The sequence below is a fragment of the Hemicordylus capensis genome, chromosome 4, assembly GCF_027244095.1.
Source record: "Hemicordylus capensis ecotype Gifberg chromosome 4, rHemCap1.1.pri, whole genome shotgun sequence".
NCBI classification, from domain to species: Eukaryota; Metazoa; Chordata; class Lepidosauria; order Squamata; family Cordylidae; genus Hemicordylus; species Hemicordylus capensis.
The window spans coordinates 171,637,267-171,662,651 of NC_069660.1; the positions used below are offsets into that span (position 1 = coordinate 171,637,267).

Genomic DNA, 25,385 nt, shown 5'->3' on the forward strand with positions numbered 1-25,385 from the left:
GCAATGTCCATTATGCGTTGGTTTATGGCGTCTGAGGCCTTCTTGAGGCCCATCTGTCTTATCACCAAAAATGAAAAACCCAACCTGCTTAATCTGTTGTCAATAACCCGTTTCCATCGGGTCTTAAAAGAATCTTTTAGGACTAACGGGGCAAGCCCATCAGGGCAGAAAAACAACTTAAGCCAAAAATTGAACATGGCCTTCCAGATTCTAGTATCAACAGTAGGCCAGCCCACTTCCAGTCTAAGGCATGGATTGGGGACCGACCGAGCAACCCTCAGTATACCCCTGAGGAATTTGGTTTGAACAATTTCTATCCTCCGAAAGTTAGTGTAGGAGCCCATCTGTGCACCCACCATAAGTAGGGCCAAAACTTTGGCTTTGAAAAGTTCAAGGACCACCTGAACTGATTGGGCATGTTTTCTGGCATGTAAAGATTGGATTGCCGAGGCAACTCTTTGGGCATTGAGACTTACATAATCCTTATGGGCAGCAAGCTCTTATTTGCCTGCAGAACCCATCCTAAGTATTTGAATTGCCTCACTTGCTCCAATTTATGGCCATTTAAGGACCAAGCACAGTTTCTAGGTCTATTTAAGAAAACCATAATTTTGGTTTTGTCATAATTTATGGCTAGCTCCTGGGTGGTGCAATAATCTGCCAACGCCCGTAACACGCTTTTAAGACCAATTTGAGTTCTTGAAACTAATGCGGCATCATCTGCATAAAGTAAAACATTAACATGTCTGCCAGCTAATTTTGGTGGATGGAACTCTAGTTTCTTCATGTGAGTGACTAGGAGTTAATATAAAAATTAAAAAGCATGGGGGCCAAAATGCACCCTTGCCGAACCCCCGTTTTGTGATAATTGGCCTAGTCACCTGTCCTCTGTTGTTGAGCCGGACCCTTAGTGAAGTATCATCATGGAGTTTAAGTATCAAGTAAAGCAGTCTCCTGTCTATGGATGTTGCAGCAAGTTTCTCCCATAGCCTACCTCTCGGGACTGAATCAAATGCGAACTTTAAGTCCACAAATGCTGTATATAATGCGTCTGGGGCCTTCCCCGAGTATTTTTCTGCCAGATGTTGTAACACAACTATAGAGTCCATAATCGACCTTCCAGCCCTAAAGCCATTTTGTTCCTCGGCAAGAATCTGGTTGTTATCAAGCCACTCCATGAAGCGAACAAGACGATGCCTGGCATATAATTTGCCTATAAAACTTAAAAGGCTGATGGGGCGGAAGTTCCCTGGTTGGTCCCTTTGACCTTTCTTATATATTGGAACAATAATCACCGACCCCTAATCTTTGGGGATCTGGGCTGTCCGATTGATGTGTGAAAAGAGGGCTGCCAGAAGGAGCCCCTGGTGGCGCAGTGGTAAAACTGTCGCCCTGTAACCAGAAGGTTACAAGTTCGATCCTGACCAGGGGCTCAAGGTTGACTCAGCCTTCCATCCTTCCGAGGTCAGTAAAATGAGTACCCAGAATGTTGGGGGCAATATGCTAAATCATTGTAAACCGCTTAGAGAGCTCCGGCTATAGAGCGGTATATAAATGTAAGTGCTATTGCTATTGCTATTGCTATTGCCAATATCGGGGCCCACCACTCCAAGTTGTTCCTAATACACTCCACCAAAATATAGTCTGGCCCAGGGGCCTTACCCACTTTAAATTGATTTACCAGGGATACTATATCAGAGCATGAGACCAGCGACCAAACTTGACATTCCTCCAGATTTACCAACATTGGGGGGGAAGGCCGTTCATCCGAGCCATATAGTCTGGGGAAATGGTCTTCCCATACAACTGCTGGAATTCGAGGTTCAACTCTGGATATTCCCCTTCCCAAAAATTTGGAAATCAAACGCCAAAAATAAGAGTGGTTTTTTTGTTGGGCGTCAAAGATCAGCTGCTGCCAGTCCGCTCTGTCTGCCTCAAGTTTTTTGACTCTGATACATTTTTTATATGCCCTCTTCAGGTGTAATCAATTGGAAGCAAGAGTTGAATCAGATGACTCACGGTATCTATTGTATTCATTAACCAAGACCCTTTTCAGCTTCCTACACTCGTCATCAAACCAGGTTCTCGAAGAGGGAGGGCCCATCCTCTTATGGGCTCCCTGCTGGACACACAAGGCAGGGCGGAGTAACTCGATTAGCCCTTGGTAGGCATCTATACGTTCCCTAGGTTCCTCGCCCATCAATATTTGGTTCCTTAAGGTAATAGCAGACTCAGAATTCAAGAGAAATGACGATCTCTCTTGTTGAGTTAGAGACCATCTTAATCTGGTGGGCATAACTTCTAGAGACTCAGCATCAAAGGCTGTGTAGTCATGTATCTGAATCTTAACTGGGAATGATAAGCATAACTCCAGTGGAAGGTGGTCACTATCAAGTCTAGGGACAACACTAAATCCTGCAAACAGATCTAGCAGATCTTGGGAGCATATCATATAATCAATTGTCGAAGTTCTAGAACCTGACCAAAAGGTAAATTCTGCTGGGTAGTCATGGGGACTGGTGCCATTTAATATGTACAAATTTAAATCATAGATGGTCTGGGCTAACTTTAGACCAGCAAAAGAGACCCCCCTATCCTTAAATCGGCGTACTAGGTGGCCATCAGGAACTGACTGATCAGGGGGATAAAGATGGAATCTGCTGAATAATGCTTTATCATCATGCCCCATGCGGGCATTGAAATCACCCACTATCAGAAGAGAGGCATCGAGAAATTTAATCTGGAATTCCGTGAGATATGGCTCAAGACGTAAACAGGTCTGGTTGACATAGGCTTTCTGGCGTCTCGGAGGTATATATACATTGACCACTATAAGGGATAAATTACCCAATTGTATATAAATGGCCATAGCAATGGAATCCAGAGATGCAATTTCCCTAACCTGCACCCTAAGTGACGTTGACACAAACACTGCAAGGCCACCAGCTGATATGTACTCTGCTTCTGTGGTTGAGAGTGCAAAAAGTGACTGCTTCTGTCCCCATCTCCATAGAAACGTATGGCTCTGTCTCCATAGAAAAAGAGGTGTCCACTGGTCAACCTGCAATCAGCTTTGTCTTCAGCCCAATCTGCATCCATGTAGCCCACTAGTCTGGGGTTGCTGCTTGCTGGTTTCTCTAATGTGTAATGTGCAGTATGTAGCTAATGTAGTGTGCAGTAGCCTTCAGGTATCTTACCAGCCTTTTGACTGTGGTCCAGTCATTCTTGGTTGGGGCACTTACTTGTCTGCTTAGGACTCCCACAACTGCAGCAATATCTGGCCTTGTCACTGAGGCTATATAAAGAAGCTTGCCAATTGCTTTTCTGTATTGGTTGTTAGTTGGTAAAGCTCCAAAATTTGTATCCATTGGTGTACTGACTTCATTGGCATCTGTCAGTCCCAGGCATTCTAGAAGATCCTTTATTTTCTGTTTCTGGTTGAGAAGGTAACCTCTCTCAACCTTCTCTCTTTCTATTTTAATGCAGAGGTAGTATGAAATGCTTCCAAGTTCCTTTACCTCTTTTTCCTTGTTCAGGTGCTCTACATAACAGATAATCTGGTCATCAACGTAAGTCAGGATGTAAGTCCATTTATTGTCTCTGAATCTGGAGTATAGGCAGGGATCAACTTGTCCTTGCGTGAACCCCTTCTTGAGCAGCAGTTGGTTCAGCTTTTCATTCCATGGTCTAGCAACTTGCTTTAAGCCATAGATGTGTTTTTGAAGTTTTCACTTTCTTTTCCAGATACTTCAAAGCCTGGTGGTTGCTGCATGTAGATGTCTTCCTCAATTTCTCCAGGTAGGAAGTCAGTCTTTATGCCCAAGTGCAATGGAATGGAATGGGATCTTTATTACAGTAATTGACCAGATAAAATGTCTAAGTGGCCAGTGTGTGTCTTTCTGTCTGCTGCTATGCTTAGTAGTGTCCTGATGGAATTGTGTTTCATGTCTGGTGCAAATGTCTCATCATAATCTTCACCATATATTTGGGAATATCCTTTGGCTACTTGCCTTGCCTTGTAGTGCTGTCCATCCCCTTCTGCATCTTGTTTGAATTTAAAGACTCATTTGCATCCTACAGTCTTTCTTCCAGCAGGTAGTTCCACAAGTGTCCATGTCTTGTTCTTGTGCAGAAAATCAATTTCTTATTCTGCAGCTTTCCTCCATTTCTCAGCTTCATGGGTTGGCATATTTTCAGCATCTTGCTATTTGCAGGGTTCCTTCCTGTAACTCTTCACTTCTGGTCATGAGTGAGAGTCTTTGGGGTAGGACCCCTTTGTTGAGCTTCTGTGAGTGCCTCAGCTCTGGCTCAGGCTGTGCAGCCCCTTCTGAATCTGGTTCTGGTTGGGGTTCACTAGCCAGTATGAGGTGTATGAAGTTCTGCTCACCTGTTCCTCTTTCATCTGGAACGTTGGCTCAGTTTCTGGCACTTCACTTTTGGTACATATGCATATACATCACACCCAAATACTCTGATATGGTTTAGGCTAGGCATGTACCCAAACAATAGTTCAAATAGTGTACTTTCTACTGCTTTGGTTGGCAATCTGTTTTGCAAATAGTTGGCACTCAACACTGCTTCTCCTCAAAACCTTCATCATGGATCTGGCCATTTCTAGTAAAGAGCTATTTTTCCTCTCTGCCACACCATTCAGTTCTGGTGTGTATGGGGGTGTAGTCTCATGTTCTTCAGGTATGTTTTCATGTCATTTGACATGTACTTGCCTCCATTGACTGGCCTTTGTCTTTGAAGATTTCTTCCAAATTTGTTAGTGACCAGTGCAACATATTCTTCAAACTTCTCAAGCACTTGGCTCTTCTCTCTCAGAGTATAAACATAAGCAAATCTTGAAAAATCATCAATAAATGTGAGTATGTAGTGATTGCCACCTGAGCACTGTTCCAACAGACCACAGACATCACTATGAATCAACTCTAGGGGGTGCTGTGACTCTTTCTCTTCCTCTCTCTTATAAAAGGTTGGCTTCACAGTTTTAGCAGAAATGCGTCACATCTGGATGCAGCTCCTTTGCATGGCTTAGTTTAGTTTAGTTTATTTATTTACAGTCATTGACCAAAAGTAAAGCCAGAAATTACAAAGGTTGCAATAGCAAAAAACAAATATCAGGTGAACAAACAATATCACTATAGCAATTAGAACGGTACCAAATCGTCATCTCTGCATGGCTGTACTTTAAAGTCTTTAATTCCCCCCACCCTCAAGATGATGAATCACTCTAATTTCACAATGAGCATGGCGTCATGTAGGTCACATGGCTTGTGATTGCACCCTGTTGTTAGACTTGCTCTTTCATTAATAGATTCCAGTTCAAACAATCCACTCTCTCTTAGAGTTGCAGCCCTAATCAAATCATTCCCATTCGTAATATAACAATGCTTGGCTATGAACACAACCCATATTTCAATTCCATATTTCACAGAGATCAAATTATTCTCCAATGATGGCACAAACAATGAATTCTCAATAGTAACAGCTACACATCATTATCTGGTAGCTTACAATGCACGTTGCAACACCTCTCCCCTCAGCAGAGACCCATTTTCCAGCTGCAAAGAAAATCGGAACTTTATAATCCTGTAAACAGTCTAATTTTATGAAAAGATTTTCTGTGGCTCCAGAGTCTATGCAAAATGCATGCTTATTGGTTTCAATCATGGTATTATAACTTTTAGGCTTGGGTCTGCCCTTTTGATAGTTCTGTTTATAAGAATCTCCTCCCGGTATGGAATTCTGATGGTTTGTAGCATCAAGAATCTTAACCTTCTTTGTCTCTGATTTGTCTTACCTCTCCTAGCAGCAGCTCTCTTGTGCTTTGAAGGGCAATTAGCATATAAATGGTATTCGCCTTTACACTGAAAGCATCTTTTGTTTGTTCTGCCTGAGTGAAATGCTGTAACATGATCTGCAGGGGCAGAAGAAGCCATTTCTTGCTTTCTATGGAAATGTTCAGCCAAGCACTCAGAGATATATTTAAAGTTTATAGTTGCATCTGATTCTTCAATTGTTGTTTTTATGGTTTGATAATTTTCAGGCAATGAGTTTAAAATGAATACTACAATTGCAGCCTCACTGAGGTCTGTGCGCAAATCTTTAATCTGTTTTGCCAGATCCTAGATTTGTCATGTGTTCAGAGGGATTTTGGCTCCCATTTAGCTTTAAGTTGGAGAGCCTTTGAATAAGAAAAACTGTATCACTGGGGCTCTTGTGGTTATAAAGCTCATCCAGTCTTTTCCAAACTTCACTGGCCAATTCTACTCCCATAAAATGGTATTTAATTTTGGACTTACATGCATTCCAAGGATTCCAAGAATTTTCTTGTTTTGAGAATCCCAAAGTCTCTTTGCATCTTCTCCTTCCTGACCAGATCTCTGTCCTTCCAGAACATTGTTGAGTCCTTGGCTCATCAAATAGGATTTCTTCTGAAATGACCAGCCACTCTAGTTTGATCCATTCAACTTGGGAATGCTGAGGCTACTCTGACTGGAATCCATGCTGTTTCTTTGTTACTGTAGCTGTTCCTTTATCTATCCTGAGACTGAGTCCCAAAAACTCTGTTAGGAATTGGGCCCATAACCCTGTTGGAGATAAGTAATATTTGAAGTTTGAGCCTGGGGTGCCCAGGCCTGTAAGGGCTTATGGGCAGGCTACTTCAATATATATAGCAGAGTATTTCAGGAGATAACTCACTCCCACTACAGCAGAAGGTCTCAGGGGCAACTGCTTGTAAATTATAAGCACGGAGATTCATTTAAGGTTAAACTAATCTAGTTTATTTAGAAGCACATAATGATAGGAAAGACCTATACCTAGCTGCTAGCTACATGGTGGTCAGAGAGAAAGCTATAGAAGCATTCTGGGAAGAAGAAGGAGGAGGAGGAGGAGGAGGAGGAGGAGGTCACTCCCAGGAAGTTCCTGAGTATATTTTATCAATAAAGCGGTCATAGAGGCAGAGATAACAGGATAGTGAAGGAGACCCTGACTATGTCTACTCCCAATGACCCTAGTGGTCATTAGGGTTATCAGTGCAAAAGATCGATGTCATCTGGAGCTGGATATCCAACACTAAGACCTATCTAGTCCAGCATCCTGTTTTCAACAGTGGCCCACCAGATGCCTTGGGAAGCCACACAACCAGAAGAATAAGGCATGGCCCCCCTCCTGCCGCTGCTCCCCTGCAGAGGTGTAGCTAGGTTTTGGAGCCTTGGACCTATTGGGCCGATGGGGCCGCCCTCTGCAAGATAAGCATCCTCTCCATATTATATACATATACATATATACACACACAAAATCCTTCCACTTAAATCAGTGGGATGCACTACTTTTCACACCAGAATATACTTAGGAAAATAATGGAATTTTATTTTACTTATTTGTATTAGAAAATACCAATTCTAATTCCTGAGCTTTTTCTTCAGTTCAAGCAACTAGTCTCTTGTATGAGATATTGCCTGACTACACTCTTGCTCCTTTTTCCTGATTGCTGCCTTAGATCTTGACCCCTGCCTGGTTTTGACTATGCACCAACTTCTGCCCCTCCTGATCCTCATTTGCCACTTTGAAATATGACTTCTGCTTATTTTGGACCACAATCTGATTCTGGTCCAATTGGACTGACAGCCAGGTGATCCCCCCCACCCCGCCACACACACACACACACACACCCAAATAAATTAAATAAACATTGCCACTGATGTTCCAGACCCTGACTGCCCAGCAATATCTTCTCTAATCTATATTGATTCTTATAAAACTTCACAACTTATTCTATGAACTCTTCACTGGTCATAAAACCATTAGTTCCTTTCTAAGTACCAGAGGAATCAATGTTTTCCTTATTCACCTGTTTGGTTTGGTCATGCAGTGACACATCCTCAAAGAATGACTCAAACATCATGGTCTACACCAGGCAAAAAAGGTCCAGAAGAGCTATAACTCCCCTGCTAACATGGCTAAGAGGCACCTTTTAAAAGTGGTGATTCTCTTTATTTAGCAGGGGGAGAGTAACTGGCCCTATCCACCCCCAGCACAATACAGCACAATACAGTGACTGTTGCTGGTTATCTTATGTTTCTTTTAAGCTTGTGAGCCCTTTGGGGACAGCGATCCATCTTATTTATTTATTTATTTATTTATTTCTCTCTCTCTCTCTCTCTCTCTCTCTGTAAACCACTTTGGAAACTTTTGTTGAAAAGTGGTATATAAATATTTGTTGTTGTGTTGTTGCATTAATTGATATATTACATATATTTCTTTCACTCCTTTTACAATGGATTATTGCTACCTTCTCTGGGACAATGACAAATTCCTTGTCTGCACTGTTTTTAATAGAGAGAGTTGCCCCCTCCCTCCCTCCCTCCCTCCCTTCTTTCATTCCAGCTGGGGGTTTCTTTTGGGAGCCCCAACTCTCCTAAAGAGAGAGGCATGGCCAGCCCTGCATTCCTGGGACTGAAAATACCACCCCTGCTTTGTTTCAAGAGCCACACATGTCTCTTGGTCCCTTGTCCCCAATATGGCTGCTGTGTGTCCTGATGCTCTCTCCTCTCCAGGCCTCTGTAGAAGCATCAGATCTGGGTGCTAGAACAAAGCCAGGCAATGACATGGGGGTTCATACCTGCCAGCCTGGACCCATACAACCTTATTACCTTACAACCTTATTGGCTTTCTTGAATAATTTTGTTTATGAAAACATTAGTATTTTTGCTGCTTTGTAAGTTTTCATCAGATTCAACTGACTGTTAGAATTATTAGATTAATCCAGTACACCCAGATTTGTTATCTTCATGTGCTATTTCCAGTTCTCTCATCTTTTGAAGGTGTTGATCTCTTCTATTTCTTTGTATTTCCTGCACTCTGTGATATTTATGGTAATTCCTCTTCTGAATGCTTTACTTGAATCCCAAACTGTACACCAAATTATACTGGGTGAAGTGTTGAAGTGGATCTCTTCCAGGTTATTCATTATTTTTGGTGCACTTCTTTAATTTGAATTGAAAGAGTATTTAGTTTCCAACTTTTTGTGTTAGGCCTGCCTGGAGGATATACCACCAACATGACCAAACACTGCTTAAATCCAAATTCTGTTGCCATGATTTCTGACAAAGACAATGGAATTGTTTTTAAAATATATATGAACTGACAACCCCTCTGCCCCCAACATTGAATGGCTGCATTCTGGTGCATGCAAGAGCTTCATGTAAGCATGAAATGATCTAAGGATGCCCTGGGATCTGGCTGAATAAAAATTATTATTATTTCTTGTTTACACAGTCAGACAGGTGTTATTGACTGGTTTGTTTTATCCAGACATCGAGTCCTTCCCAAGGACCTGGGATGGCTGAATTTTATTATCAATGTTGTTGGTTATTATAGATATCGTCGCAAAATATAGGCTGTTCCCAGTAAAGTTGCTTTTTGTAATTGGCTGATGGTGATTTCTGTGGCCCCTATGGTGTTGAGGTGCTCTTCAAGTTGTTTTGGAATTGCACATTATTATTATTATTATTATTATTATTATTATTATTATTATTATTAGCAGACCTGCACAGAGCATCTGTGTGCTATTTGGGGCCAGCCCCACTCTCCCTCCCCCTCCCTCCCTCCTGCCCCACTCTCTTGCCCCCCTCCCTCCCACCCCCCTCCAGCCCCACTCCCACCCCACTCTCTCTTTCCCACTCACCCCCTTTCCAGTCTCTTCACTACTTCCCCGCCACTTTTTCGTCTCACTGGCCATCCCACCACCGCCTACCACCCCCGGCGGCCATGGCAGGCTTTGCCACCGCCGCCACCTCCCCCTTACCCAGGACGGCCTGTCCTGTCATCTGGCCACCTCCTCCTGCCCCCGGTGGCCAGGCCGGGCTTTGCTGCTGCCACCGCCTCCCCTTTACTTGGGATGGCCTGCCCTGCCCTCCCATCCCCGGAGGCCGGGCCGGGCTTTGCCGCCACCACCGCCTCCGCCTCCTCCCCCTTACCTGGGATGGCCTGGCCAGGCCAGGTCGTCCCACAGCCACCTCCCAGCAGCCAGCCGAGGCCGCCTACTCAGGCCGTTTTGCAGCCCGCCACCACCATCTTCCACCATTTTTTTTGGCCCCGAACTCTCGCCCAATGCCAGGAACTCTCACGAGAGTTCCACCACCAAATCCTGGGCATGCATGCCAGCGAAGTAAATTAAATATATAGATGATGATGATAAATAAGCATATATAAAAATAATATATACAATGCCATGAACACAGTGGAAGAAAGATATAATAGACTTTCACCTTGCCTGTCATTTCCAGTTACTCGGCTAATCAAAGGTTTTTAAGATAGTCAAATAACTCTGCTCTGGAGCAGAAGTCTCATTCAGTGTGGGTTTTCAGTTATTGCACAACCTAAATAATAATATGATGGCAAGGGACTGACAAACTGCGCAAGAGTACATCAGCCTAGTAATGCTGCATCTGTGTAATTAGCATAAGTTGCACACGTTTCATTGCTCAAGAGCAAGCCCTTTATTTCCAATGGTCTTACCCTTGCACACTACACATTGCACAAACACATTGTTACTAGGCTGACATATGCTTGCACAGTATGTCAGCCAATGAGATTGCCCTTGTTCATGGGCTTGGTTGGCCCTACATTACAAATTAAGTCAGAAGATTGTGTAAAGCAATGGCTGGGAAAGGGGCATTTTCATGCCAGCTACACTTCTGCCATGAGGAACTGCACACAGTTACACAATAAGAATATCTGGAAATTTGTTTTGAAGGTATGCCACAACTAATATTAAATCATATTTTTGTTCAAAGTGGCTGACATCCTGACTAAGGCGGTGTGGATGCACCAGGAAGACAAGTCCGTGCTGCAGAGAGCTTCTCCACGAATACAACAAATATTTATATACCACTTTTCAACAAAAGTTCCCAAAGCAGTTCACAGAGATATAAATAAATTAATAAAATGACTCCCTGTCCCAGTTTAAGATCACAGCCCTTGAAAACTAGTGATGTCCTTGTTAGGAAGGAAGCTAGCAAATGCCTACCAATAAATTAAATACAATGTTACAATAAAAACAAAACAAAAGCTGATCAATTACAAGCCCTCAGTTCAGACTTTTGAAATGAAACACATGTGGTAGAAATTAGTTGTATGTGTAATTGCTACAAAATATTTCCTCTATGCCTGTAGAATAAAGTAGTGCAAAACACTGCAGCACTTGTAAAATCTGCAGGAAACTAAGTGTAGGTATATTCCTTTGGATCCCAGGGTAAACCTTCCAGAATAAGTATTGGTAATAAATGTACTACCAGATATCAGTTAATTGAAGTTCTATTTATAGTTTTAAATATATTTATATTCATCAGCACAGCATTGCACAGATACTAAGATTGGGCAGCAGTTCTTCTGCCCTCCTAGAACTTGCATATCCTGAATAGGTCCGTTACAGGAACTTCTACAGTCAGCCAATGATGTGATTTGGGCAGCCCCTTAATATATCAAATAAAAATAGTAGAACCTCTTCCACCACTAGCTCTGCAATAGTCTTCCTGCAGATCAACCAAATGGGAACTCACCTCTCCAGATGAATTGGGAACCAGCTCCTTTGCATTTCCTGCTTCCCCATTCACTGCAAAGACAGGGACATTGGGACTGAAAACCATGAGGTCACTCTTGCCACCAGCTTCCCCAGCCACACCTGCCAGGATGTGGCTGTGGCGATTGGAATATGACCAGCTGCCCACTTCGCTGGCACACACCAGTGTGGCAGTTCCAGGACCATACGTCATCGCCTCCTTTGCCTGGCATTGGCATCGCAGAGCCATGTATACTATGATCACTAGCAAGAATAAGCTGGACACCGAGCAGATGGCGATGATCAAGTAGACATTGGCATTGTCCGCCAGGGGCTTTGGGCTACTTCCCATCCGGGAAAGGCGGTCATCAGCCTGAACAGTCTGGGCACTCGCCACTAATGACACACTCAAGGTGGCTGTGGCTGACAACACAGGCTTGCCATGGTCCTTCACCAGCACCAACAGGCTCTGGCTAACACCATACTCTGGCCCTTCCAGGGCAAGTGTGGTGCTGATCTCACCACTGTAAAGCCCTACTCGCCAGGGGCTGTTGTTGTTTGTCTCATGCAGCTCATAGCGCAGCCATGCATTGTAGCCTGAGTCAGCATCCACAGCACGGACCTTGCCCACAAGATGCCCAGCTGCAACAGGGACCACCAGCAGGGCAGGAGTATCTTCTGCAGGACCAGACACTGCAGGGGCATTGTCATTTTCATCCACCACAAAGACTTGCACTGTCACATTGCCACACAAGGAGGGCAGCCCAGCATCCTTGGCGGTCACTTGGAACTCCAGCAGCTTCATCTCCTCATAGTCCAAGGACTGCAGGGCATAGAGCTTCCCACTCTCCGAATGCACCGAGATGTAGCTGGACAGCGGCCAGAGCTTCTCATCCAGCCAGTAGCTGACCAGGCCATTCTCAGCCACATCCGGGTCTGAGGCAGACACAGTGAAGATGTGAGCACCAGGTGGGTTGTTCTCCTTCACAAAGATAGTATAGGTGGGCTGTGTGAAAGTGGGTGCATTATCATTCACATCCGCAATGGGCACCACCAGGCTGCTACTAGCTGATAGTGATGGAGTTCCTTCATCTCGAGCCATCACTACTAGCACATATTCAGCCACCTGCTCCCGATCAAGGGGTGCCTCCAGCACCAGTGAATAGTAATGCTTGAAGTTGGATACCAGCTTGAAGGGAAGTTCAGCAGGCCACAGTGAGCAGCTCACTTGCCCATTGGCTCCAGAGTCTCTGTCTGACACACTGATCAGGGCCACCATTGTCCCAAGCGGGGAGTCCTCCCGTACTGGAACTGACAAGGACTTCAGCAACAACTCGGGGGCATTGTCGTTCATGTCTTGAATTTCTATCACAACTTTACAGCGTCCAGCTAAAGGAGGATTCCCTTTATCTTCTGCCACAACCTGAATTTCCCACAAATTAATGTCTTCGTAATCCAGTGGCCCTGTAACCTTGATTTCACCAGTGTGCTCATTTATTTGGAAGAAATGTTTAACTTTAGAAGAAACAAGGTTGCTAAAAGAATAAGCAACGTCTTTAAAAATGCCTTCATCCAAGTCTGTGGCATTGAGTGCAATTATAAGTGTCCCATTAGCTGTATTCTCTGGCAACCTGACTTTGTAAACAGATTGATTGAATAATGGAGCATTGTCATTTACATCCAGCACATTTATCACCAGCTGGACTGTGCCAGTGAGTTCTGGTTTGCCCCCATCTGTAGCCGTAAGTAATAAATGATGTACAGAGATGTCTTCTCTATCCAGCGGTTTCTTTAATTCAAGCCCAGCAGATTTACTCTGGTCTTCACTGGTTACTACACTCAGCCTGAAATAATCATTTGGGTTGATTGCATAGGTTAACAAAGCATTGGTGCCAATATCTGCATCAGAAGCACTCTCCAGTGGGAAAGGAGAATGTGGCAGTCTTGATTCTGCAATAACCAACGTTTGCTCAGCAACAGAGAATGCAGGAGCATTGTCATTTATGTCGGCAATCTCCACTTCCACATGGAAGACCTTCAGGGGTTTATCCACAATCACCTCCAGATGAATAGAGCACAAAGGGCTCTTGCCACACAACTCCTCCCTGTCTATCCGGGTATTAACAAACAAAATCCCATTCTGCAAATTTACCCTGAAATATTCCCCACGGCCTTGGGATTCCATCCGGAACAGTCGAGGCACCAGTTCACTCACCTCCAGTCCCAGATCCTGAGCTATGCGACCCACGAAGGTGCCATGCTGGGATTCCTCAGGCACAGAGTAATGGAGCTGGCCACTCCCCACCTGCCAGGCTGTGTGGAGCAGAGCCAGCTGCAGCAGCAGCCTCCTTCTCAAGGAGACTATCCACATAATAACCATAGAGAGATGAGATTCGAATATTTGTTTCAAATGCAGCTAATGCTGGGCATGCCAGAGAGTCTGACAGAAATCTCTCTGGGTCTTGTCATCGCATCCGGATGTCTTCCGACATTTTTTCCAAATGCTCTTTTAAAGGTGGAGCATTGTCTTTTGAGGTTTCCAAGAAGATTATTTAGGCAATTGCGACACCGTGTGACTGACTGTGTTAAGTGCAGACAAAACCTTGACTCTACTTGCTGCTTGAATGTTTGGCATAGGGTTTTTTTAGGGGGAGTCATTTCATGTGCTTGTTAATATTCTTCATACAAACAGAGAATTTCAGTCTGTCTTTATACGTTGTACAAATAATGAATTTTCCTCTAGATTTTCAGTTTTAGTTTTTAAAATTATTTCTGTGTATCTGTTCATTAAATAGCTTTCTTAATAATAGAAAGAGAACACTAATGTGTTAAAAGAACACCAATGCTCCTCCCAAACTGATGACTTTCAAATTCTTTATTTTATCCATTATTTTTCTTAATGATGTCTTCTGATCAGCTAGTCTTTTGAAAGAGGATGTTGTACCAAGGAAACATAATTGCTTCTAAAAAGGTTTCTGTGCAGTCATTATTTTATTTGATAATATAGATTGCCATTCATGAATATAGGAGTACTTGGGGGGAAATCATCACCTTAAATGCCAGCATGGGGTAGTGGTTAGAGTATCAGATGAGGATTAAGAAGTCCTGGCTTCAAATCTCCACTCAGCCATGAAGTTCACTGGGTGACGGTGGGCTATCTCTCAATCTAACCTACTTCACAGGGTTGCTTTGAGGAGACTGCATGCTGTCATAAGAGCCTTGAAGGAAAATGTAATGATAATATAATAAGTAAATAATGGGGATTAAGCAGCTATCCTGATATAAATTGCAGAAATGTGCAGGGATATGCCCAGACCCCAGGTTATGCACCTCAGCTTCCTCTAGTGGTGATGGAAAAGGTGTCATTGGTAAACTGCTGTAATGTTAGTGGATTGCAACCTAAGCCTATGATCTTCCTTTGCAGAAAGTATAGTTTTATTCCAGTATTCATTTATGCACTCATATTTCCACTAAATACAAAACATTGTAATGGGTAAACACACTTACTGTACCACATGAACTGACCCATTCACATGAAGAGTTAGCAAATCACTGATGTGTTAATGTTACAAGCCAGTTGTCCAGCTCAAATTGTAAATGTGATGAAGCACACACAAAAGCCCTGTTCACACATTATATTCAACACTTGTTCAACAAATGTATAGTGTACATAGGTACAGATCTGTTCACAGGTACAGCTATTCAGACATTATGTTGAACATTGGTACAGCAGTACACTTCCTATGTTGGAGTGTTCTGTACCCAGGTTCACTTTTACAATTAATATGGTCATTCACACAGAAACCTGTACAAGTGTACTGACATCTGTATACTCATACAACATAGTGTCTGAAAGAATGCTTTCAGATGGAAGCATTTTGATTTGCCCATGACCACCAGCACACCTTTTTTGTCTTTTCGATAACAGCTAAAATATTGCCTCAGATATTTAGCTCTTATAAATAATAAAACTTTTGTTTTATACACATTTTTTAGTTTCTGAGAATCCGTTAGATCTATTAATTCAATCTGAACCTTATTTTTGATATATTTAATAAATATTTTTGCCTAAAACCATTATTGTTTAGTCAACTGGAGTCTTCAAAAGCAAAAGACATATCTTGAATGCCTGATGATAAAGGAAAAATGTTTGGTTCTTTCTGTATTTATTACAAATTATCAATATGCAGTTCGGTGTTATCTTTCTTACTGACACCAAATGACTCACTTTCTTACTGACACCAAATGAATCACCAAATGATTATTGACTCAGTGTAATTTCTGAGTTGCCTGTTTTGTATGTGAGGAAATCCAGAATAAGTGAGTATAATTTTTCCCAACAGTTAAAAACAAAAAAACCAGCAAACATAGCTGTGGAAGCTCCACACTTGAGCAGAGGCCCAGCAGTAGCAGAAGGGCTGCTCAAGCTTTTCACCTGGGACCATTTTTCCACTCAAGATTACCACCCCCACAAAAAGTGATATCCTACTTTTTCCTTAGAGTACCCCAAGCAAATCACAAGAATATTCCAAGGCACTATACAATAAAATATGCCACAAAGATAAAACATGAATCAAAGATGAAGCAAGAAATAAAACACACATCAATAGAAACAGATCAGCTGGTCAGATATCATCGAGGAAGCCTGTCAGAACAGGAAGCACCAAAATGCCTGCAACGGAATGCCAGCGAACTCCCATGGGAGGGAGTTTCATAGTGGGGGGGGGGGGGGGCTACAACAGAGAAGGCTTTCCCTCATTTTACCGCTAAATATGCATCAAAAGGCAAAGAAACATGCATGAAACTCTCTCCAGATGGTTTCAGAATACAGGCAGGCTCATAAGCGAAACAACAGATCTTTTGGCAAATTGGTCCCAACTGATTTAGGGCTTTACAGGGTAAAAGTCAAAACTCACTATTCACTCTGCAAGGGAAACCATACAAGTAGCCATATATCCTTAATACACAGTTCATTGGAACAAATTGGAGGTATGCAGATTGGAGGTATGCAAGAGTACTGCCAGAATAACTTAGTAACATATATTAATACTTTTGCTCAGACTGTTATTTCATGGGCACAAATGTTAATATTTCTATCTGAGTAAGTTCCTCTTTTGGTACAATCTACCTGTATGTTTGATAAGTCCATCATTATCTGAACTCTTATGCTCAGGTGATCGCTTTTGAGACCTCTTAAGCATTCTCAGGGTGCTGTCAAGTTATCTTTTCTATGGGCTCTTCTCAAATGTAAGGTGGAGAAACTCCCAACTGTGATTCCGAAGCCATATAAGCTCCTAAAAATGGATCATGTGGGAGGTGAAATGTCAGAGGAGGACCAGGACATGAACATGTGTGAGAAACAATCCTGGTCGGGCAGGAAGGATAACGGACCTCCTCCATCCTAGATCAAATTCCAGATTAACGATATTGACTTCCCACATTGCCTGATGCGCTTCACGCACATGATCTCTTCCCAGTCCACTGCCTGACATTTCTGCCATCCACACAATCAATTTTTGAAAGTATGTACAGCTCCAGAATCGTGGCTGGGAGCTCCTCCACTTTACATAGAAAGTGGGTTGTGAGAACCAGTCCTATTTATCATTATTGCAATGTTACTAATATCCCTAAACATGCATCTTTTGTGCCTATTGAGTTCCAAGATATTCCTGAAAATCAGTTCCTAACTAGGAAAGCTACCATTCTGCATCAAGTTAATTCAAAATTTGTCCTTCTGTACATTACAGAATACCATTAATCTTTATACAATAATCCAATTCTTCATCTCTATGCTTTAAAAATTCTGAGTGCTTAGCATGATTAGATACCACTTGATCTAAAGCCTTTATATTTACTTTAGTGTTATAACACGATAATTATTTCTCCATTGCAATAAACTCAGATTCAAGCCTTTAATATGCACTACCAAAGACTTTACTAACTTGAGTGGGTTTTTTTAATTACAGTCATTAAATATATATTTACAGCATCGATATTTTAATAAATAATATAGATTAAAATTGAAAAGAAGCTTAATGATATATTTTGTCCAATGAATCAATTCCATTATCTAACAAATATTTTTCCTTTTTCACCAGCCCATGTGGCTAAATGGTGGCAAGGAGAAGCAATTGTAGCCACACTTTTACCTGTCCTCTCCCTCCCTAGGATGGAGAAGGAGGAGCCAGATGAGGGAGAACAGGAGGGTGTCTTGCTAAATGCCTCCCCCACTAAACCTGAATTTGAATAGACAATAATTTGTGACAAATGGCCAGGAAGAAGCTAGATTTTGTTAGCATACATAAGATAAAAGAGAAAGTGAATTTTGCAAGAGAAATATTTTCTGAATTTGGAAATAATCCTAGTAAACTGCAGGTATGGAACTAGCAAAACAACAGTTGGTCACTGTCAATGCAAAACTTTATTTTTGAAATGACAGTGGGGCTATTCACAAGACCAGGTGGATGGGGGAGTGGGTGGGTTGGGGGAAGGCTGAGTGAATCCTATCTCCCCCCCCCCCCCCGCAGATGAGCCATGGAATGATCAGGAAGCCTGGCTTAAGGGAGCACTCACTCCCTTAACCCTGACTAGGAGCCAGGCTAAAAAGCCAGGCTAGACAGTGCTGCCCCCCCGCCGGGATCGGGCCGGCAGTTCTCATGCACTGCCTATCCCAGGCCGGACATCCCTAGCTTGAGTTAGGCTGCATGTGAGAATAGCCTCAGTTACTTAGTGATTTGCTAGATTCAGTAGTAACTGGGACAGCTGTAATAGCTATTTCCATACAACAGTCGAAATACTACACCTTCTGTTACAGAGGCCTACATACACCAGAAATACCATCCTAAAAGAAATTGCTGAATATTTCAACATCCCTCAAGCAATTCAGTTAGAATGTTAAACATTCTAAACTGCCCAAGCAACAGATAAAACATACTATTATCCTTTGAGAATTACTAAATCCCTTGATTTACAAGGATTACCAGAAGAATAGTACAAAAAATTAAAAAAGAAAGAAAACCAATTATCTTGCCTGTCTACAGATTAAAACATCATTAATTATCTCACCTGTGCCCAGTGAAGCTGGTAATAAATTTACAAATGATTCTGAAATACTTGGAATAAAGCAAAACTGATGGCTTTATACCAGCCAGGTGAAGATCTTAATTCCTCAGATTTGTGCAGAGCTATTTCACTTCGTAGTGCAAACTGTCAGATCATGGCATCCATAAATAATTATTTGTAGCTTTTTCTAGCCTTATATTGATTCTGATGAGACTTGTTTTATTAAAGGTGGTTGCTTGTTTGATGATTATAATATTATTATTGTAAATAAAAAATAAGAACCAGTGCTGACAATTTTGAAGTCCCTTATTGCTCAGAAAGCCATTGATAGATTAGAATGTCCATTTTTAGAAAAAAATCTCTTGGAAGAATTTGTGCGGGATAAAACATTTAATCAAACGTATAGAATGATGAACAGTTACCAAGTGCCAGGATGCTGATTAGCAGAAATTATTCAGAGCTTGTTTGTCTACAGAGAAGCACTTGTAAAGGTTTCCACTATTTCCTATAATATTTACAGTGTGTATAGTACTTTTTGTCATAGAAGTTTAGGGAGACAAAGCAATACGGGGAAATAGTACTGTACAAAAAAGCCACAAAATTAAGTTGTCTTTGGATGATGTTGTTGTGTCAATTACTGCCCCTCTTAATTCAGAAAATGCAAAGTGTAATAGCTATAGGAAGGTATCTAATATACGGTGAATATGGGCAAGTCTGAAACATTAGCAATAATTTTATCTTTAGAGAAGCTAGATTAAATTAGACATCTCCGCAAATACTAGTGATCGGTGAGGTGTCTTCAGCTCTCATCACATTTGCTCTGAAATAAGTGGAATCACTTCTCCAGAAAACTGGGAAATAGCTCCACTTATTTCTGAGCCAATCTGAATTCAGTTTGAGCAGCCTGCACCCCTATGAGCCCACAAACCCAATCTCTCCCACCCATTTACCTACATACGTTTCCTCCAAAAGATCCCTTGGATCCCCCACCCCCACCCCCAGCAGAGGCAGCACTGTTGGAGCAACAATCCAGTTAGTAAAATAGGAGGTAAGTAGAGAGGAAGTTTGAGAATCATTGGAGGGATGAGGGGAAGAGGCCTGGTTGATTGGATGAGTGGGTGGGAGGGGTTTGCTGCTGCCTGGACAGGAGGGGAATCCTTACCTGGTTCAGATTAAAATCAAAGCCAGAGAAGAATTCAGGAGTAATGATATTCATATTTCAGGCAAGCATTATGAGCCCAAGACTTGTATTTCTGAGCTTAGAAATATGGCTCTCAATGACATCACTTATAATTACCATGGAGGACTGAAAATGGTGGCAAGGAGACACAGCAGTAGCCATTGCCAGCTGCCCTCTCTTTCTCCCTCTGTCCAGTGAGCTAGAAGAGGACATCTTGTCATCTTGCTCCACCTCCATGCGATCTCTCTTGCCACTCAGCATGACTCCATATCTGGCTACGGGGCAGCAACTATTACTGACTAATATAACTGGAAGTATGTTTGTCTCCTATAAAAATTGGTAAAACAAATATGACTAATTAAAATATTTATATAAGTGGCCTCAAATGTAGGATCTGCTGCTGAATGGAGATCAAAGTGCAAATGCCCCCTAGTGTGAAAAAAAGAAACTCCTGTACATTGCAAGGGAACATGTGAAAGAAATGGCTAGACTAGAACCGTCTTTCAGACACGTACTGTTTACTTGGGGGGCCCCAATCAAGACTCCAGTTAGGGATGGCACCCACTCACCCCTGGTTATGCTCCTGGCAGCTGCAGCAAAGGAGCCTGCAGGCCTTGCAGCTGGCTACACACTGATAAAACCAAAAATCACATCAAAGCAGCAGCACATACCTTGCCAAGCAAGGCAGGTTGTCATGGCAGGTTGCCATGGATGGGCTGTAATGAGCAAAGGTTAGGACTCTTCTGAGAGAGCAGGAACCAAGTGGGCTCTTGTGACAGCTTCAGGTGGAGGGAAGGGATATTAAGGCAGTGGGAGGCAGAGGCTGAGGAGGAGGCAAGCAAGGCAGTAGATGGACAGCCTCTTGAGTGGGGGGGAAGATGGCCAAAGGAAGCAAGATCAGCAGGAGGAGCAGGAGGAGGAGGAGGAATTGAGTGCTGGCTAAACCCCCTCCTTTCCATTGCTGAAGAGTCTGAGGAAGACATTCATCAACAGTTTGTATTTACTAGTGGGAGCATTCAGAACACTCAGTCCTTACCAGCAGTCTGAAGTGGTGCAGTTCAGCTTCAGCCCAGATCATGTACAGCAATAGCAATAGCAATAGCACTTACATTTATATACCGCTCTATAGCCGAAGCTCTCTAAGCGGTTTACAATGATTTAGCATATTGCCCCCCAACATTCTGGGTACTCATTTTACCGACCTCGGAAGGATGGAAGGCTGAGTCAACCTTGAGCCCCTGGTCAGGATCGAACTTGTAACCTTCTGGTTACAGGGCGGCAGTTTTACCACTGCGCCACCAGGGGCTCTTAGCTCTGCGCCACCAGGGGCTCTTACCACTGCGCCACCAGGGGCTGCTAAAGCTAATAATAACCAGTGGGTAACTGTAATAGCCTTCAGAGAAGGAAGCTGGTCAACTTTACCCATACCATACTTAACCTAGAATACTTACATTATACAAGTCTCTTCCAACAAATGTGGGTGCCCCAACCCAGCAAGGGAGATGTATAAGTGCACATAATCCAGATGTGCAGCTAGATACAGATGGGCATTGAAAATCAGATGCTCATCTTATCTCTGCTGAAGCTCAGGCCAAGCTCCATATGAAGTTGAATGTGTCATTAGCCCTGTTGGGCTTAGTAAGATGCTCTTGCATCAATTGCTACTGCAGGGATATGCTCAAGATGACAGCATGGAGGGAGGGTTGGACCAAATCCCTGTGCTGCAGTTCCCCCAGATATGGCTGCCATTTGCACCAACAGGAGTTTCCTTCCATTATTATTATTCATTTGTTTAAAATATTTATACTCCACCCTTCCAGTGCACTACTGCTCGGGGCGGCTCACAACAATTAGATACAAAAAAAGTAATAAAATTAATTAAATTAAACAAAAATGTTGTCAGATTAAAATCCACACTCATTATTAGGTTCAAATTAAAGGTTATTTTAAAAGCTAAAAAACTTTTCCATGCGCAAATAGCCATGGGCAGGGCAATCTAGCGGATATAAACCTATCTAATAGAATAATTGTGAGCTACAATTATTGTTATTGCATATCATAATAAAATATGTACATCTTTTTAATTGTTTTGACAATTAAACCTGTGCACCAGTTGTGGAGAGAAGGAATGAAAAGAAGTATAAGGGTTTGCAGCAGCCATACATACATTTGTATGATTGCCATACAGTGTATGTCATACACTGGCAACATACTTTGACACTGAAAAGTCCTTGCCTGTCACAAGAGCCATTCTAAGTAACAGAGGTTTAATGTACCATGACTGCAGTAATGTATGATTTTAAAAAACCCAGACTGTTCTGCTTTGACCTTTCCCTTAGCCAATAGTCCAACCATCACTTGGGGATTTTATTTTATTTTATTGTCATTGCTTTTAACCTTCTTTATTATTGTCCTAATGTTATTTTATTCATATGGAAAAATGCTTGTCTCAGAAAAAAGATGCTCTATAAAGAAAAAACCAAACTGTTCCTCACAATGTGCAACTCACCTGTACTGATGTGTCACAAAGTATTTGTTCCTGTTTCTCACTGCCAGGAGGAGGAGGAATGTTGGGGCTGAAAACCATGAGGTCGCTTTTGATACCAGGCTCACCACTTACTCCTGCCAGGATATGGCTGTGACGATTCGAATACGACCAGCTGCCCACTTCGCTGGCACACACCAATGTGGCCGTGCCAGGACCATAAGTCATGGCTTCTTTTGCCTGGCTCTGGCATCTCAGGGCCATGTAAACTATGATCACCAGCAGGAACAAGCTGGACACAGAGCAGATGGCGATGATCAAATAGACATTGACATTGTCCACCAAAGGCTTTTGGCCCCCTCCTGTTCTAGAAAGGTGGGTGTCAGTTTTACTGGCCTGAGCATTTGGCACCAAGGACACACTTAGTGTGGCAGTGGCTGAGAGTGCTGGCTTGCCATGATCCTTCACTAAAACCAGCAGATTCTGGCTCCTACCACTGCTCTCTCCTTCATCAAGGACACGTGTGGTGCTGATCTCACCACTGTACAGCCCCACCCTCCATGGACCATTGGTCGCCTCAGGTAGTTCATAGCGCAGCCATGCATTGTAGCCTGAGTCAGCATCCAGGGCACGGATCTTCCCCACAAGATGTCCTGCCATCACAGGGATCACCAGCAGGACAGGGGCCTCTTCTGAAGGCCCAGACACTGCAGGGGCATTGTCATTCTCATCCACCACAAAGACTTGCACTGTCACATTGCCACATAAGGAGGGCAGCCCAGCATCCTTGGCTCTCACTTGGAACTCCAGCAGCTTCATCTCCTCATAGTCCAAGGGCTGCAGGGCATAGAGCTTCCCACTCTCCGAGTGCACTGAGATGTAGCTGGACAGCGGCCAGAGCTTCTCATCCAGCCAGTAGCTGACCAGGCCATTCTCAGCCACATCCGGATCTGAAGCTGAAACAGTGAAGATGTGAGCACCCGGAGGGTTATTCTCTTTCACAAAGACTGTGTAGGAGGACTGTGGAAATGTGGGCGCATTGTCATTCACATCACTGATGGGTACCACCAAGCTACTGGTTGTTGACAGTGATGGAGCCCCTTGATCCTGGGCTGTTACAACCACCTTGTATTCTGCCACCTGCTCCCGATCCAGAGGTTCAGCCACAACCAGAGAGTAGTAATTCTTGAAGGTAGACACCAGCTTGAAAGGAAGCCCAGGAGGATGCAGGGAGCAACTCATTTGCCCATTGGCCCCAGAGTCCCTATCTGAGACACTGAGCAGGGCCACCACCGTTCCAGGTGGGGAGTCCTCTGGGACTGGCACTGACAGAGACTTCAGTAGCATCTCAGGGGCATTGTCATTGACATCCAGCACATCAATCACAACACTACAATATCCCGTCATTGGGTTGCTTCCTTTATCACTAGCTTGTACCAGAATCTCATATTGATGATTTTCTTCAAAGTCAAGTTTTTCTTTTGTTCTTATTTCCCCTGTTATGGAATCTAAGGTGAATATGTTCTTTAATTTAACAGGCACACGGTTCTGAAATGAATATGTAATTTCCTTATTGACTGCTTCATCCAAATCTGTGGCATTCAGTCTAATCACTAATGTCCCACTCGGAACATCCTCTGTCATTTGGACTTTGTAAACAGATTGATTAAAGGCAGGTGCATTGTCGTTTTCATCAAGCACAGAAATCACCAGCTGTGCTGTGCCACTAAGTTCTGGCTTCCCCCCGTCAATGGCTGTGAGCAGCAAACGATGCACAGCCTTGACCTCTCTGTCTAGAGGGGTCTTTAAAAGGAGTCCTAATGACTGGCTTTCATCATTTTTCCTCTGAACATCTAGAGAAAAGTATTCACTGGGGCTGAGCGTATAGCTGAGGCGAGAGTTTGGACCGATATCTGCATCAGAGGCTCCCTCCAGTGGGAAAAATGAGCCTGGCGTTCTCAGTTCTGAAACAAAGACATTTTGTTCCTTTTGTGGGAATGCTGGAGCATTGTCATTTATGTCCTTGATCTCCACCTCTACATGGAAGACTCTTAGAGGCTTGTCTACAATCACCTCCAAGTGAATGGAGCACAAAGGGCTTTTGGCACACAGCTCCTCCCTGTCTATCCGGGAATTCACAAACAAGATCCCATTCTGCACATTTACCTCTAAGTAGTTGCCGTGGCCTTGGGACTCCATCCGGAACATCCGAGGCATCAGCTCATCCACCTCCAGCCCCAGGTCCTGGGCGATGCGGCCCACAAAGGTGCCATGCTGGGATTCCTCAGGCACTGAATAATGGAGCTGGCCACTCCCCACCTCTGAAGCCATGCAGAGAAAGACCAGCTGCAGCAGCTGCCGCCTCCTCACCAGGCAGCATCGGAGCAAAACAACCATAGCAATGGTAGGTTGTATTCCTGTTTCTAAAAATTAAATCCACTCTCTTGGGTTGTGGCATTAAATGCTGAGGAACAGCCAATTCTTATGCTGCAGTATTCTTTCTGTCATCTCGCTGTCTCTTTTCTCGCAGTACAGCTGGGAGGGGCTCTGATCTTTGTCTCAAATGAGGAATTTGATTTTTAGTGGGTAGCGACATCTTGTGACAATAGGTATGAATGCCATACTAATTCTCCTTCCCTTTTTTTTTAAATGTCCCCTGTTTCTAAGACATATTTAATAATTGTATTCTGGAATTCATACACAGCTTGTTGATATTATTTTCAATAGAGTTCCTTGAAAATTAACCTAAATGTCTTAAACAAGATAGTTTTGAATGTCTTATGTAATCCTTGCGCTCAGCAAATTTCTTTGCTCCCTTAGATTATCTTTCTATCTAGAAACACCCAATTCTTCAAATTATTCTTGGCCTGATGAGTTTCCTGGCCATATTCAATATTTAATCAACATAGAGTTTTCCCTATGCAAAGTACAATGTCAGTGGAAGAACAGTGGGGCAGGAATAGCCCCATCCTCCTGTCCCAAACATTATCTGGAAGGGCTTCCAGGAAGGGCTTCTTGTTCTTTGCCCCAATACTGAGGTCAAGGCAGCCAGAATCTTGACATCTGTTTCTCCTATGACAATTCTA

General features: G+C 43.1%; 1 protein-coding gene across 1 annotated transcript in view; it reads right to left on the reverse strand.

The window, feature by feature from the left end:
* LOC128323186 (protocadherin alpha-5-like) overlaps positions 1 to 24,817 on the reverse strand; it is a 267,377-nt gene extending 242,560 nt beyond the window's left edge. The window contains exons 1-2 of the mRNA XM_053245905.1: positions 22,324 to 24,817; positions 11,574 to 13,988 (exon numbers count right to left, since the gene is read on the reverse strand). Of these exons, the coding sequence (XP_053101880.1) occupies positions 11,574 to 13,988; positions 22,324 to 24,696 (4,788 nt within the window). The 5' untranslated portion in view covers positions 24,697 to 24,817. The remainder of the gene's footprint in view (positions 1 to 11,573; positions 13,989 to 22,323) is intronic.
* Between the last annotated feature and the right edge of the window lie 568 nt (positions 24,818 to 25,385).